The 17,196-nt window shown below is 30.4% G+C and overlaps 1 protein-coding gene across 1 annotated transcript; it reads left to right on the forward strand.

Annotated features, from left to right (window-relative positions):
• The first annotated feature begins 11,281 nt into the window (after positions 1–11,281).
• Positions 11,282–12,857, forward strand: LOC137815432 (2-oxoglutarate-dependent dioxygenase 19-like). Its single transcript, XM_068618564.1, has 4 exons — positions 11,282–11,590; positions 11,725–11,948; positions 12,043–12,373; positions 12,465–12,857. The coding sequence occupies exons 1-4, from the start codon at positions 11,363–11,365 to the stop codon at positions 12,714–12,716; spliced, it is 1,035 nt and encodes a 344-aa protein (XP_068474665.1). The 5' UTR covers positions 11,282–11,362; the 3' UTR covers positions 12,717–12,857.
• The last annotated feature ends 4,339 nt before the right edge of the window (positions 12,858–17,196 follow it).

Consider the following 17,196-nt stretch of genomic DNA (forward strand, 5'->3'; position numbering starts at 1 on the left):
AGAATATGTGAAGAATGAAATAGAAGTTGAATGTATTTATTTGGAAAATATATATAAAATAACAAAAGAGAGACAAATAAATAAATTTACAATAAAGAAAAAAAAAAAGCAACTATAGATCTTTATATGCTCAAAACTAATTTTTTACTAAATAAACCAACTATTTCTATTTTTTTTTCATCTGCATATTTGACTTCAACCGTGCAAGAGTATATGTTGATGAAAAGTTTGTACTAAAATATTAAATTATCGAGATTAAACTTCTTAAAGATTTTATATTGATTAGAATAAAACTAGCTAACATCTTATCTAAGAGGGGAAAATTTTTATTTTACAAAATTTTATAGAAATAAGTTACGCTTAAATTTAATTTTTAATATAATATCAGAATTTATCTTATTAACTTTATAAAACATATTTAAGATTGTTATAAAATCATTAATAAATATCTAGTCTCATATCTATAAAATATATATTCTTAAAGGAATGTGATGAGTTTTATTTGTTTATGAAGATAAATTAAATTTAAATTTACTTATTAATAAAACTTTAATTTTAATTTAAGATATGTATGAGTTTTATTTGTTTATGAAGATAAATTAAATTTAAATTTACTTATTAATAAAACTTTAATTTTAATTTAAGATATGTATTTAATAACTATAGATAATTTTGTATGAAATGAAGTAGTAGGAAGTGATAATATACATTGTTTTTCTCAATAAAGCGTCATTATCTTGAAAAGTATATGTGGTACATGGATAATGGATATCTTGTGAGTTTTGGGAAGTCTGTAAGAATGGTTTACGTGTATCCAATACATCGGGTAACGTGTTTGAGGTCACAACTTTCAAACATCAAAATTCAAACTTCATCAAATGAGGACACGTTTATAATAATAAAACGAAAATGATGTTTTCATAAGTTTTGGAGTTGTATAATTTTTTATGTGATAAATTTTAAAATAAACATATATAATAAAAAATAAATTTGTAATTGAATTATATAAAAAAAAATATTAAAAATAATAATATTATGATTGTAATGAGTTATTAGTGTATCATTACCTGTAATAAAAATATAAAATTTATTAGTTTTTTTTAACATGTCAGATAACATATGGATAAGAATGTACCTTATTTAATAATTTAAGTTAATTGCTTTCTTAAATGGTGTTAGTTAAGTTAGTGATTATATTAATTGAAATTGTTACTATTTTAATTAATAAATTTATTTAAATTTTTTGAATTTTATAGAGTTATATATGCTTTGGAGAAAGTTCAAAAGTTAAGTCTTACTAATGTCTGAGTGTAATGTGACTCTGCCTTGATTTGTGTTGCGTTTACTGTTAGGACAAATGTTCCTTGGATGTTTCGTAATCAATGAAATACTTGTCTTAATTACGTTAGAAAAATCAGGTTTAGGGTTACTCATATTTTGTGTGAAGGGATGCGTGTGCTGATAAGCTGACTAATTTAAGATTTATTCATAGATAATCCTTTCATTGATATAATAAACTTCCATCTAGTCTGTTCTTATAATTGTTTATTAATAGATATAGTCTACATATGTATCGTTTTTGTTACCATATGAGTTTTGGTCTAGTCCCCCAATATTTTTGTATTTTTTTTTAATAATACTTTTTTTTTTCATGTGACGACAAATGATTGTTGTTACTTGAGGTGTCAGCCTAGCTGAGATGTCAAGTAACATCATAAAAGTTTTTATAAAAAAAATAGTTGAAATAATTAAGTAACAAATAAAATGAAGAAATTATTAATACATATTGTATTAAATATTAAAATAGTTTACTAATAATTTTAATTCGGTCTCACGAGATCGAAATTCATACGTTGTCTTTTTTTGGAAAAAAATCTGAAAATTAATATTTTTCAAAAAGATGAACAAAAATTCATATAATATTTACATTACCTTTTTTAAATATTTGAGAAAAAAAAATTTCTTCTTTTTTAGGAAATTATATTATGCGTAACTTTAAGAAAAAAAATACACAAAACATAAACATATAATTATTCTCTATCTCTTCGGTTTATTTTCAATGAGATTATTCTCTTATAATATCATATGTTTTTGTGCAACTAATGAATGTGTAAATCTGAATTGAGTCTAAAAAAATATTTGAAAGAGAAACCATAACGAGATAAAAAAATAATTGGAAAGAAAAATATTTACTTGATAATTTGTAAAAGGAAAAAGAAACATATGATAATTGTAAAACAATATTCTGAGATGGATTTTGAATTCCATTTTGTGTAAAGTAAATAATATTATAAAAGTAATTTTTAAGGAAAAAACTGGATAGCGCTTTTCATCATGTTTGCGTTGAGTTTAATGCTCTTAGACCTAGATTTATTTTTCCTTTACTTTCATTTTGCCTCCACATGAAAAGCTAAACTCATTTGGGTTGATTCTTTTGTGATTTCACAATAAATTCTAATGTTTATGTTTAATAAAGTTTTATTCTTAATTTTTTTTGTAGTAGTTTGTGTTAAAAGGTCTGATTTTTTGAATTCTAGTTTTTTTTTAAGGAATTGTTTTTGAAAGGTTATTAAAAATTCAATTCTCTTCTTTAATTAGAATTATTGGTTAGTTCGTTTAGTTCTAATCAATCTCTTATTTGCTTAGTTCAAGGGATAAAAGTGCATATATGTGAGACTAGTAAGATATTGAATACACCAGTAGACACTTGTTTTTCTGATAAGATTCTATTGAATTTGATTAACGTTTGTATGATTAAGTCTGACATCTGTGTGAGAATTAAAAGAGTGAAAATCTTAAGATAATCATTGAAGAATTCATTGTTGAATAAACTTATCAGTCAACCTGCTTTCTTTACTATTTTATAATCATCTATCTAAATTTCTATATAACAATCTCAACCACCCTTTGATCTTTATTGTTATTTCTAACATTTTGCTTGGAGATAAGTTTTGAACACTGATTAACTGAATTCACAATTGGATTTGTTGGGAGACAACTTGGGATCTTCTGACATTGTCTATATTATCATATTTTTGGTGTTAAATGGTCTAGCATTGGTTAGACGGTCTATATTGAAATCATTTTAATTTGATTGCTCTGACGTTTAAAGAAACCTACAAGCCCATCATTAACACGTATGGAAAGAAAAGTCAATGGTGAATAAAGAGAAACCAAGAGTAGAAATTCATATAAAAGTCAAGTTACTGTAAGACTTTCAGCAAGAAACCCCAATTTAGAGTATGAAACACCTTTGTAATATCAATTTTAATCACAGCATTACATCCACAAGCTTTTGACTTCAAAGCATACATAGTTCTTAATATGATTTCCTATGAGAAAGCCATTCTGTAAACAAAAATAATATGGCCAATAATCAAATTAAGTTTATCAACAAGAATTTTAGTAATTATTTTTAATCTAAAATTTTCCATTGTAATAGGTCTATAATCCTTAAGTGTATCAACACCATTACAACTTGTTTGACAACTCTTCACACATCATGATGGAGGACCATCCAACCATTACAACTTAGACGGAGAAGACTGAACAAGTGGAGTCGTATTGGAGGGGAGCGTCCTATTTGAAGTGTCTTTTTCTTCTTTTTTAGCTTTGTAAAATGTACATAGAAAAGAGTAGTATAGGAATAGGATTTTATTGTTGTAATAAAAGAATAGATACACAAGTGGACCCAATTTGGGTTTGAATAGGCCTTAGTTTAGAGAGTCCAAGACCCAATTGGAAGTTAAGGTGAGTCAAAACCCTAATTGGAGAGGCAAAGAAGGAGTCAAAACTGTCCAACAGCAAGCCACATAGTCATGACAAGCTTTGGGAGAGCTTGGAAGCTTATAACACTAGTACAGAAATGTAAAATAAATGTGGCTATTTTACATTTACAAATGCGGTCATAGAACCGCATTTGATCAGCATGCATTCGTAAATCGGACATATACAAATGCGGTCATAGAACCGCATTTATAAATTAGATTTACAAATGCGGTTACTTAAAATAACCGCATTTTTATATTATTCTGAATGAGGGAGGAGGGTTAGGGGTTTAGGATTTACGAATGCGGTCTTGGTAAAAACCGCATTCATAAATCACATTTACAAATGCGGTCTTGGTAAATGACCGCATTTGTAAATAGGGAATTCACATTTACAAATGCGGTTTTGGTAAATGACCGCATTTGTAAATAGTGTTTTTTTTAAAAGTGCAATTTGTATTGTGCATAAACCATATAAATTAATAACCTGCATAATGATCAAACCCAGCCAGACAAATACAGAAATATAGTAATCAATTGAGATCATCAAAATGTACATTTACAAGTAATCAAATTACATATAATAAAACCACTATTTTTTACCTATGCTAGAGTTATAAAAATTTATGAAATATGTGGACCAAGAATCTCTAACATATGAAATGCCTTCCTCATTCATTGGTGTTTCTTCTGTGAATAACTGCATTGCAAAGTTGACATAAATTAGTTTTTAGGTACATGCCATCGCATTTCCTCTCATTTGCATGCCATCTAAGATTCTTAGCATCGTTTGGGTTTGCAAACAAACGCTTCATCCTTGGAATGATGGGAAGATACCACATAACCTTCATTGGGGGTCCATGCTTTTCCATTTCATCAATAGAATCATCATCTTTTTGTTTCAACTTATAACGTGATAACCCACACCTCAGACAACTTTTCAACAATTCAAAATCTTTCCGGTATAATATACAATCATTAGGACATGCATGTATCTTTTTGTACTCCATACCCATTGGACAAAGAATCTTTTTGGCCTCGTAATTACGATTAGGTAGACTATTTCCCTCTGGAAGCATATCCTTCAACAGCTGGAGCAATTTCGTGAAGCTTTTATCAGTTCATTCGTTTATTGCCTTCAAATTCATCAATCTTAACACCGCCGACAACCGTGTGAAGTTAGTTGATCCAGGATACAAAGGAGTCTCTGCATCTTTTGACATACTTCCATATCCATGCGCTTTTGCAAAACACTCAGCTCCCACATCACGAATCATGTCCTCCAATCGATCATCATCTCCATCATCGTGTACTGCTTCATCCATGGTAGAACCCACATATTCTTCAGTTACGGAAACACGTGGTAAATTTAATAATTCACCATGCCATGTCCAAGTTGTATAAGATCGAAGAAACCCATCACATAGCAGGTGTTCCCTCATGATATTCACATCCAGTATCCTTCCATTCAAACAGTTAACGCACGGACACCTGATCTTTGCTCCATCATGACCACTAATAATCGCGTTACGCTGCGCAAATTGTATAAATTCCTCTACTCCCCTTTCGTACTCATCACTTATACGAAAAAAATTAATCCAACCTCGATCCATTATATATTCTGGAATAGTTAGGATTTTCTAATAATTAGTATTCTATCTCACACATTTGCCGAGGGTCGAACACCCCCGGACTCAATTCAAACACGATAATTCTTAAATTATCTAACCTTGATAGTGTTAGTGTTCCAATATTTTAACAATTGTTTGAAATGATCTTTAGAAATGAATAATGGACAATGTTTGAGACGATCCTTCAATGTGGAGTACTTTAAAAAGTGTCTTTTCTTGATAAAACTCTTGTAGTGTCTCCATGCATCATTTATGTGATATACTCATAGTATGTGATATACTCATAGTCCTAAATGGATTGAATCCATAACTTTTTAGATCAAGTCTTACATTTTGTGTCTCAGAAGAAAAAATAGGATGGAGTCTATCAAAGTCTTTCCAAGCTTCACCATCAGCTGGGTGTCTCAATTTACCATTCTTTGACCGCTCTTCTTCATGCCACCTCATTGACTCTGCAGTGTTTGAGCACATAAATAGCCTTTGAAGTCTAGGAATTAATGGAAATTGCCTCAAAATTTTTGTAGGCACTTTCTGCTGATTTTGTTGTTGTAACTCAAAATTTACATCCCAAGATTCTTTCCGCATTAAAACTTTACACTTTTCACAAAAATTGTCAGTCTCACATGCTCCTTCCAATATAACATGCAATCATTTGGACATGCATGAATCTTCTTATAATCAAGGCCTAAATATTTAATCATGACCTTTGTTTTATTAAAACATTCAGGAATGTTTAGATTCGACATGACTTCTTTCAATAATTGTAATAGGTCAGAAAATGAGGCATTGCTCCACCCATGAAGACATTTCAAAAGATACAATCAAAATATGAAAGAAAGAGTGGAGAAACTTTGGCATCCAGGGTATAACTCTTGTTTTGCCTCATTAATTAAATTGTATAATTTTTTTGCTTCCTCGTTAGGACCATCGTTTCCACCATTTTCTTCTATCACATTTCTAAATGTATCATGCAATAAGTCGTTAATATCATCTTCCATGTCATCATCATTTTTATCATAATTTACAATAGGCAACAATGATATTTCCTCCCCATGGTTTACCCAAATGTTATATCCTTTTAAAAAGCCTATAGCTATTAAATGATCATAGACCACATCTCTTCTTGCCCAACAACGATTTCTACACTTAGAACAAGGGCATAAAATCTCATTTCCTTGGGCTCTTCCACTAGTGTATGCAAAATCTAAAAATAACTCAACACCATTAATATACTCTTTACTAAATCTTGAAAATTTAGTATGCTCTTTGTCCACCATCTTTAATCTAATAGATAAAAAATCATCATATATTATAAGAGTAAAAAAATAATTAATAACTTTGAACAATAATAAGAATATAAATACTTGTTCTCTTCCAATTTAATATGAATCAATTACAAGTTACAAAACTTGACTTGGAGGTAGCAAGTGGAATTCTCGGAGGAATAGCTAGTATGTGTGTTGGTGAGAGAAGATGATAACAAACAAATGAATCTTAAAGCATAATTAACGTTTATAAAAGAAAGATAAGGAAACACGATAAACCTAAAGTCTGAATATTATAATTAATCAACAATGTAACCTCTTCTTTTTTGGATAAGCAAGAAACGTTTGGCCCAACCTCCACGATGGATCTTTCTGGAGTTGCCAAGGGTGCTTCCTGTAAACATCCCAAACCATTAAAAACTCAATATGCATACACATAAATGCATTTTTTTTTAATAAAATCAACTTCAAATTTATCTAAATCCATATTTTCTAAAAAAACAATTTGGATTTTTTTTATGAATCCAAATCCAAATATTTTGATTGAATTTTAACTCTTATTAACAAATAAAGTATAACTGTTTTTTTTTTCTCATTTAATTAATGATTTATACATGAACCCAGTGTTTCCTTATTTAACATATTTTTTTCTACATTCCTCGTTTAACATATTTTTTGTACATGCAGCCAGTGTCTCCTTATTTAATATATTTTATGACTAATAAAAAATTGTTACTTTCTTTGCTATAATAATTGAAACAAAGTTCAACTTGAACACAAAAACCCTATATATACACAAAAACACAGTCCCCTTAAAGGCAACGCACCTCACGAGACGCCACCATGAATGCACATATAATTAATATATATATTAAATGAAATTTAAATTATTTTATAAATATTATGATATAATGAAAAGTCATGGATATTAATAAAGTGTTTGAAAATGATGGGTATACATGGTGATTAATCATCTCTTATTTAAAACTCAACCATCCACTTCTTTCTCTCTCTCTCTCCCATCCCTATTATCTCTCATTCCATGTCTCTTTAAGCAACTCACTTTCAGACACAAACACGTGAACTAACTTCCTTATTCCACACCTTGCACATTTCCTTTCACTTAATCATAACCTGCCATCCCAGTCATACTATTCAATTCATTTTTCATTATTTTATTCAATTCATTTTTCATTATTTTACCCATTCTATGTGTATAATTATACCCTACAATAATAATGTCAAATTCCAACTCTGCATTATGACTTAGCATATGTCTATATGGTTTCAGATTTTGCTATGTGGTTTCAGCAGATACAATTATGCAGCATTGCATACAAGCAGATACACTTACAAGGTATATACAATGCTTCAAAAGTGGAATTTTCTACATGTAACATTTTTTAAATAAATAAATAAAAACATAATAAATGTAATAGTGTGAACCTGAATATGGATTTGGAATTGAAAATTAACCTCCCAACTTGCATTTTCTTGTGTAGAAGTTGCACCTACAAAAAAAATCAAGAGTTCAAAAAGGTTTCACAAATTGAAAGAAGAAAGATAGAGAGACCTTGGCTGTTGAGAATATGCCTATTTCTCATCTTGTTAATGAATTATTTGAATAGGCTGTTTCCACTGGTTTAAAACTGTGAATTAATAAAAACATATGCATATAAGTAGTAGTTAAAGACAAAATTTAACTAAAATACAAGTTGTAGTTGGACAGATTGTAGCAATTTATTTGCTGAACTTTGTATTTTCTTAAGTGTTCTTTTTTCTTTTTTAATTGGAAAAATATCAATGACTTTTTTTCCAGTTGTTTTCTGTACATGCAGAACGTAGATGATGTGTTGGTTGGTGTAATTTTCTTGGCATTCAACTGTACATGAAGGCAAAGAATCACAAATGAGGCACAGCAGAAAGTACACTGCTGAATACTAGGAAAATTAGAGCTTACAAATCAGCTAAGGAGATGCAAACTGATTCTGAGGCACCTTGGGGGAACAGATTCCACTTCATGCATGTTCCAATTCCCATGTTAAGTGATAACAATGAATTGAACCCAGTTGAGTTTGTGTTAGAAGCCAAGAAAAAAATCAACAGGCAGATAAATTCTTTGGCAGTACCAATGACTGGTGTGCTTTTACGTTTGTTGAACCAAATGAAGGACCAGAGGTTTGAAATAATCATGTTTTGTGTGATTATCTGAATGCATTAACCCTAGTTGCTTTTCAAAGAAATTTTAATTTTCTAATATTTTATTTAAAATGAGTTATGCAGACTTGTTTGTATGTTGCAGGCGGCTACAAATTACTTATTGGATTGTTGGAATACTTTTTCCAGTCAACCGATGACACGTTTTTACTTTATACAAGTTCATTTTGTATAACATTTGCAAAGTTATAATTATTTATTTAAATTTTATACTTATTATAACATGTTTATTAAATTTTAATGATATTCCAAATTTTTTGTCAAATTTTCTTTCCTCACTTACTTATTTTAAATCCTCCTTTTACCTACTATTTTCTTTACTCAATTATTATTTTTCAATTTTCTAATTTCTTTCTTAACCTTTTCAAATATTTTTTTAAATCATTTTAATATTGAAACTTCTTATTTAATTATATAAAAAAATAATCCTACGTCAATTTACTTTTCACACTTTAACAATTAAACCATTATAATTATATTTAATTAACTTAACTTTATCATCAATAAAAAAAATTAAATGTTATTTCCTAAACAATATTTATCAATAAATTTTACATTATATTAAAATATTACAATAAAAAAAATAAACAAAAGATACTTTTTACCCCTCGACATTGGTCAAACCGACGACACGGTTAACCTGTTCATACACACAAAAATTTACATATAATAATTATGTGTCAGCCAAGTCGATGTATTTGTTGAAATAAATAAAAAATATTTTCGACCAAACATTGACCAAAACTGACACTATACTATCCAAAACTTTAAAAAATATTATTTCTTTCATCATATATGACTCGATGTATTGCATTTTTTAAAATATTTTGCATTCGCTTAAAATGAACTTGATGCATTGCGTCCACGTAGTATGAGTTTGGCCGAACTTATTTGCATCCTACTTTTAACGGACAATTATTCCAGATAATAAATCAACCTTTTTCTTGTAGTGTGACATAGGAAGCCTTTTCTACTTTCTTTTCTTTAATATATTTTAACATGCAAAGTATATATATATATATAAAGATTCCTCACTTAACTGTTATTAATTTTTTTTTTCTATTTTATCCTTATATTAATATTTAATTTTATTATTGTATTATGGTTATTGTGTCATTTCTTATTCCCCTTTCTTAATTTTTTTTCCATTTTATCTTTACTTAATAATTTATTGTATTAATTTATTTTGGTTATTTGAACATTTTATAATTTCAAAAATTAATAAAATAATTTTAAAATTTATTTTATTTGTTATTATTCAACTGAGAGTGGATAGAAAGATCTTCTCCTCTATTAAATAAAAAATTAAAAATATTTGTAATATTTTGTGGACCACTTTAGTGGGAGAGTGAAAATTTGTTACGTTACTTTTTTTTATTTAAACTGATATTCTTTTTTATTAAAATGGTAGAATTTTAAAATTGATTTAAGAAAAGGATTTTATGATTATCTACTACACATAACCCACGTATCCTACTTCCCACATTCTCTCTCATATATAGGTACCTACTCCCCACTTTCTCTCTCCACTACACGTAACACGTTTTTTTTTTTTTACCATACTTCTCACTTTCTTTTCTCTGTTCCTTTTCACTTTCATGTAAATAAATAAATTCATTCATTCTCTTTGCCATATGTAACTTTTAATTACCGCTCTCCACTATTTTATTAATCTACTCTTTAATTGTATACTCTTTAACTTCTCATTTTAATTTTATTAAGAGAAATTGTTTTTGAAAAAAAATACTAAAAAAACAAAAATAAAAAATGCGGCCCGCTAGTATATATAAAGTTGATGCAATAATAAGAGATATCTCCAGGTTTAAAAAGTCAAAATTATTAATGAAGATAAATAAATAATAAAGTGTGGAGAATGAAACCATCAACAGAAAAAAAATGCTAATCATTATTAATTATTAAAGAACGTGTACAATTTATGAGCTTCTGAACTTAAAAATTGTTTATTTTATATTTCTTTAACAAACTTTTGATGTTCTTTAGACTGGTCTTGGCTATTTAAGTTTCGATGTTGATTGGCATAAATGCATGAGCTAATCGTGAAGGTTGCTTTTATATTACATACTTAACATCAGTTTGTCTTTTCTATTGCTATTTGCTGGAAAAAAAAATGTAACATCTTTTGAATACTTTGAATATATGTAGGATACATAGGATATATATGAAAAATACTTGCGATATACGGTAAGAAAATATTATTAAATGTTTTCTTGGGCTAGTTCCACACATTAGAATTTTATATATTTCTATAACTAAATGGTTGTTCACACATATGTGATAATACAACAGGGATTAGAAAACACTTTGATATGGTCAGTGGTTGTATAATAATAATAAATTAACCTTAATGTACCAGTTGGCCCCTTATATATATGACATAGAAAAACAGAACATAAAGGCATTGAGAGGTATATTAGTTAAGGGTAATAAGAAAAGCTTTCAATCTTTTCTTACTACATCATTCATGGCTGAAATAACATCAACTATAACCCAATCACACTCTTCTCAACCTAAATTGAATACTTCTTCTCAGGTAACAATGGTGAGTCATCACAACGCAGATCCTTTTTCTGCTTCGGATGATGACATACCCACGGTTGATTACTCTCTACTGTTTTCTGATAACCCTGTTCAACGATTTCTTGCCCTAGAAAACCTTCGCCAAGCATGTCAGGAATATGGCTTCTTCTATGTAAAAACTTTCACCACCCTTCTATACTTCAAATATATATGTCATGCACGAATCCTTTCTTTCAAACTCATCACACCTCAAATATTTCATACGTATTTCAACATATTTATGATTATTGCTTCGTATGCATGCAGCTGGTAAACCACACCATCCCAGATGAAGTGTTGGACTCTATTCTAAAGGGATTTTCTGATTTCTTTGATCCAAAAACCATAGATGAGAGAAAAGTCTTCCGCAAAAGTGGTCCATCAGACAAAATTCGATGGGACCTAAACTCGTCTGCTGGAGAAAATAGGGAATATCTCAAAGTTATCGCACATCCCCAGTTCCATGCTCCTTCTAAACCATCAGGGATTAGGTATTCATAGTATTTCTCTGTAACTGTTTTATATTATTGTGATGTTTCATCCGTATATGTTTTACATATCTTTTTCGGACATTTCTTTCATCAGAAAAATCTTAGAAGAATATCACAAAGCAATGAGGAATATAGTAGCAGGATTGGCAGGAGCAGTGTCCACAACCTTAGGGTTTGAAGAAAAGTACATAGAAAAGGAGTTGAACCTGAAGTCAGGGTTTGATGTAATGGCTATGAATCTATATCCACCAAATTCTAGATCGAAGGGAGTAATTGGTATCCCTGAACACACTGACCCTGGCTTCGTTGTTACCCTAGTGCAAGATGTAGATGGTGGTCTCCAAATCCTATCCCATCAAGGAAACTGGATCAATGTTTATATACCCCATCATGCCATACTCATCCAACTTGGTGATCATCTTGAGGTACTTTAACTCAATTACCTGTGATTAATTCATATTTGGTTACTTGAAGAAGTTTATACCTTCTGTTAACTGTTTTCATCCTTTGACTTAGGTCTTAACCAATGGAAAGTACAAGAGTCACATCCATCGAGTTATTGTGAACAAAAATAAGGTGCCAAGAATATCAGTGGTCACCCTTCATGGACCTGAGTTGGACAAATTCATCAGCCCCGCCGTAGAGTTTGTTGATGAAGAACATCCACAAAAATACCATGGGATGACCTATAAAGAATCATTAGAAGCAAATGGGGGGGATGACATAGATGTGCAATCCTCACTTGAGAAACTTAAGATTTATGTATGAAACTTTAATTAATATGATATTAAGTATATGACATAGGAAGTTGTCATTAATAAGATATCATGTATTACTATATATTTGTATCATTATTGTATGAATAAACTATTCTATTCAATTAATAAATTAAAATTTTCTTTTCGTTAATTATAGTTTCTATTCATGTCTCACTCAAGAAAGTAATTTCTTGTGACAACTTTTTTTCACATTAGTAACAAAAAACTGTGATAAATATTGTAACGAAATATGATGTTGTTAACACAAAGAAACATCACAAAATAAATTTCATAAAAAATACGTGAAGAATTTGTTAATTGGCACATATATGTTATTAGTTATTCCTAATATTGGTTATTCTTTTGTCTTATATAATTTAGATATAAAAAAAGAGATCTTTTATTTTGTGATTTGAGAGTAAAGACTTTAACCTTATTAGTGGGCACAATATGTATTAAATGATTGATGACTTAATTAATTAAGTGATGCTAAAAACAAATTAGAAATACAGCTGAAATAACCTACTGAAATAACCTACTTTTATTAATGTAAGAGAAGATATTATAAATTAAAATATAAATAATAGGTTAATTTATAACCTCAAACCCTCTTTTTCAAATAATTGTCAGCAATGTGAGATTAAGTCAAAATCAAGAAACACATACCCATTATTTCAGTTAAATTTTGCTGCTAGTCATACGTCACTAGTCACTCTTCTTTTTCTCACGTGTTTCATAGCTTTCATATTGTTAGTGTGTAGGTGAAGATTTCGATTTATACCCAACTTTTCGCAAAACCTTCAACTCGTATGGTCTTTAAAATTTGTTTTTAGTTGAATTGTGGATTTTTTTAGACAGATCAGTTAAATGAATGTATTTACACAACCTGTGCATTCTAATATTTTTCAATTTAATATTACAATATAATGTTAATAAATTGCATGGTGCATGAGATATTTTAACCAACTTCTAGTTCTTTGCATGAAAGGCGAAGAGGTGGGAACATTAACAAGGTCTTAATCTTTGCAAGAATAATGTTCATGTTAAAGTTACGTTTATTAAAGGAGAAAATCTTCTAACCCATGTGAATATCTGTTCTAAACTAGAGAGCCTTTGGAAACCTCTTAATAAATGGAGGGTAATTGCTTTAGGGGAAAGGGTTCTTGGAGCTTTCTTTTACATTTGTGAAACATCTTAGAAAGTCATCGTTTTTTGTTCATGGAATCTTAATCTAGGAATCCTAATGTTATTACTCTCTTGGACACGAGAATGTTTTCCCAACCTTCATAGAAGTTCTAATGACCAATGTTGGGTTTGTATCCTAGGTTTAGCTTTGTTGAATCAAAGATTTAATACTTTTTAGTTTAGAAAATCTAGTTAAGTTATTTGTTTTTGTTAAAGACAAGATAGCATTATTCAAACAACAAATCATGTAAGATGTAAGTGTTTTTTCTAACAAATGATACAACACTTTACAGTTTTGTTTTTCGTCTGACATGGAACAAATGTAATTAGGTGATAAGCACATAGAAGTAAGCTAACCTTGTATTTCATAAAATTATATGCTTATTCACTACAAAAAATTATGTATAAAGTGCGGTTTTAATATGGCGGTTACTAATAACCGCCACAATTTACCGTATAATATGACATTTTATGAACCGCCAGAATTATCCTTTAAAATGTGTCATTTTTAAGTGTCGCAATTATCATTCATAATGAAATTCCCATTACCGCGTTTGCTTTCCCTCCCTACACCATTTCTCTTTATTCTAATTTTTTTTTCTAAAACTTGTTGGAAACGTGCTTTCACAACCACCATTACCTCCCACTCTCTTCCGCTTCTCTGCTAACTCACTCTCTTCCCCCTCTCTCCTAACGCAACCGCTAGAAACCCTTACGCGATCTTGACGAAACCACAACACCATCTTCAGGAAACCCTAACGCTCATTCCTCTGTCCGCCATTGCCGCCTTCGCACAAGATTGTTTCAGGTTTGTGCTTGCGCGCCCTAACCCTCTGTCTTGGAAATTTTTTCGAAATCTAACTTCTGATCTTTGTTCATTGATTGTGCAATACGTACTCGCGACCTTCATTTGTTGGGTCTATTAGTGTCTAAGTTCAAGAGGGGAGGGGTGAATTGAGCTTATAAAATTTTCGCAAGAACACACAATTTTTCAGTATTCCAGATGCAAAAAGAACAGATTGTTTTTACATGAAACAGATTGATTCTTCAGAGCAGTCTTGGCACAATTTGAATTTTGTTCAATGTAAAATTGTGTTCAACAAGAAATATAACAGAACCAGATCAGCTTAATATTGTGAGGATGAAGGATATAGCTATGCTTAGAAATCAATCAAAAGTTACACAACACAAGGTTTCAAGAAGTATGATCCTTTCTCAGGTTTTAAAGAATGATCAGTTTGTTTACAATTCACTTAAACCATTATATGCAGCAACCTTGTTTATGATCATAAAACTTTAACAAATCAGGAAGAACAGTTTTCACTTAACCCAGAATTAACAGATTCAATTTAAAAAGAACAGATTTAGTTCTTGACAGAATTAAGCAAAACACCAGAAAAGAGTGCAGGGATGAGAATGCGAGATACACACGTTTTTATACTGGTTCACTCATACAGAGCTACATCCAGTCTCACCTTACCCCAAGGTGGAATTCACTAAAAACAGTGCCAATCACTTACAAACACAACAGTTCTTGAACACTACAAGAACAACACACACAATGCTGAAAAACCCTATTTCAGCACACCTTGCACTCCAAGAAACCCTATCAAGGAGTGACTAACACTTACACCTTTACAAAACAGAATAAAGGAAAGATTACACCTGAAAAGAAGATGCAAGAACTCAAAACCAGTAGTTCAATTTGCTGCAGAACTGCACCAGCACCTTCACCAAGATTCAAGGTTTCCTAGAACAAGCACACTTGAAAATCTCTTTGGAAAACCTTTCAAAAACTCTTTCAATCCTTCTTCTCACATGGAAATTGTTTGATCTCTATCAAAAGCGTAATTCCTCAGCACTGATTCATGTGAGAGAGACTTTTCTTTATATAGAAAACAGTTTCTAACTTCTTTTCAAAAAAACAGTTGAAAAGCAGTTAAGAAAACAACAGATTCAGTTTTGAACTTAACAGATTTATTTTGTGAAAATTGCCAACTCAGCTTAACAGAAATAACTGTCTGAGTGGTACCTTTGGAGCCCTAACTAACTTGTGAAAAACCTTTCAACTCACCAAGGAATAAACCTGTTCTTTCTCAGTGAAACAGATTAAAGTATAACGCACAGGCCAGCTCAGCTTAACTGAAATAACGAACTGAGCTTTCCCTTGGTGCCTTAACAGAAATTTAGAAAAGCCTTTTAACAGAGAAGAAATAAACAGATTCTTTCTCCATAAAACAGATTTATTTGTGTACTGTTTTAAAACTGTTAAAACCATTTTAAAAAGCTTTTCAAAAACTATTTAACGAAAGCCTTTTTAACAGAGAAGAAATAAACAGATTCTTTTTCCATAAAACAGATTTATTTGTGTACTGTTTTAAAACTGTTAAAAACATTTCAAAAGGCTTTTCAAAAACCATTTAACCACATCATGTGCTTGATCTAGACTTGGTTAGGCATCTAGGATAGGTTACACAGCAAAAGGCAATCATACACACTTACAAGCCTAATTACAAATGAATCTAAAAACTTATTACAATCTTCAAAGCACTCAGGCCATTTTCTTCATCAAACACACATCAAGCCTTGGTAGGGAAGAAGCTTCCTCCAGCTTCAACAATCTCCCCCTGTTTGATGGAGACAAATTCCCTTTGCTTTGCACAGCTTTGAAGAAAGATCATGACCAAATCTGTACAGAACTGTATACAAAGAAAACAGGTGTTAAAGCAGAACAACAGATTTAGAAATGATATACCTGCAGATTTAACATCTGAATCATATCAGCAGCCACTGTGAATATCATCTGCAGAACCTGTACCAGGCTATTCTTAGGCTGTTCTCTAGGCTATTCTTCTCCCCCTTTGGATTCATCAAACAGAATGGGAGCACAAAATACCACAGAAACAATAATAGCCATACATAACAGTTCAAATAAAACCAATAAACCATAGAGGTTCATTACAAATCACAAAACAACTAAAAACCAGTGCAGAAACGAAACAGTACATATTAATTCCAAATTGCTCAACAACATATAAAAGATAAAGACTTAGAGATAGGATCACTTGTTGTTGTAATAGAGCTCAGCTAGCTGCACTTGAATTCCTTCAAGTTGATCATCCAAGTGTTGAAACCTGGCATAAGTCATCTCATAATGTGCCTTTTGCTCATCTGTGAGTGTGTCCAGCCTGCTTAGCACCTGTCTTTCAAACATAGACAGAGGTTGACCTCTGTACTCAGGTGCCTCATATGCAACCATTGCATTTTGGCTTGTAGCAGCAATATCCTCATGTCCAGCAGAGTGT

The sequence above is a fragment of the Phaseolus vulgaris genome, chromosome 1, assembly GCF_000499845.2.
Source record: "Phaseolus vulgaris cultivar G19833 chromosome 1, P. vulgaris v2.0, whole genome shotgun sequence".
Lineage (NCBI taxonomy): Eukaryota > Viridiplantae > Streptophyta > Magnoliopsida > Fabales > Fabaceae > Phaseolus > Phaseolus vulgaris.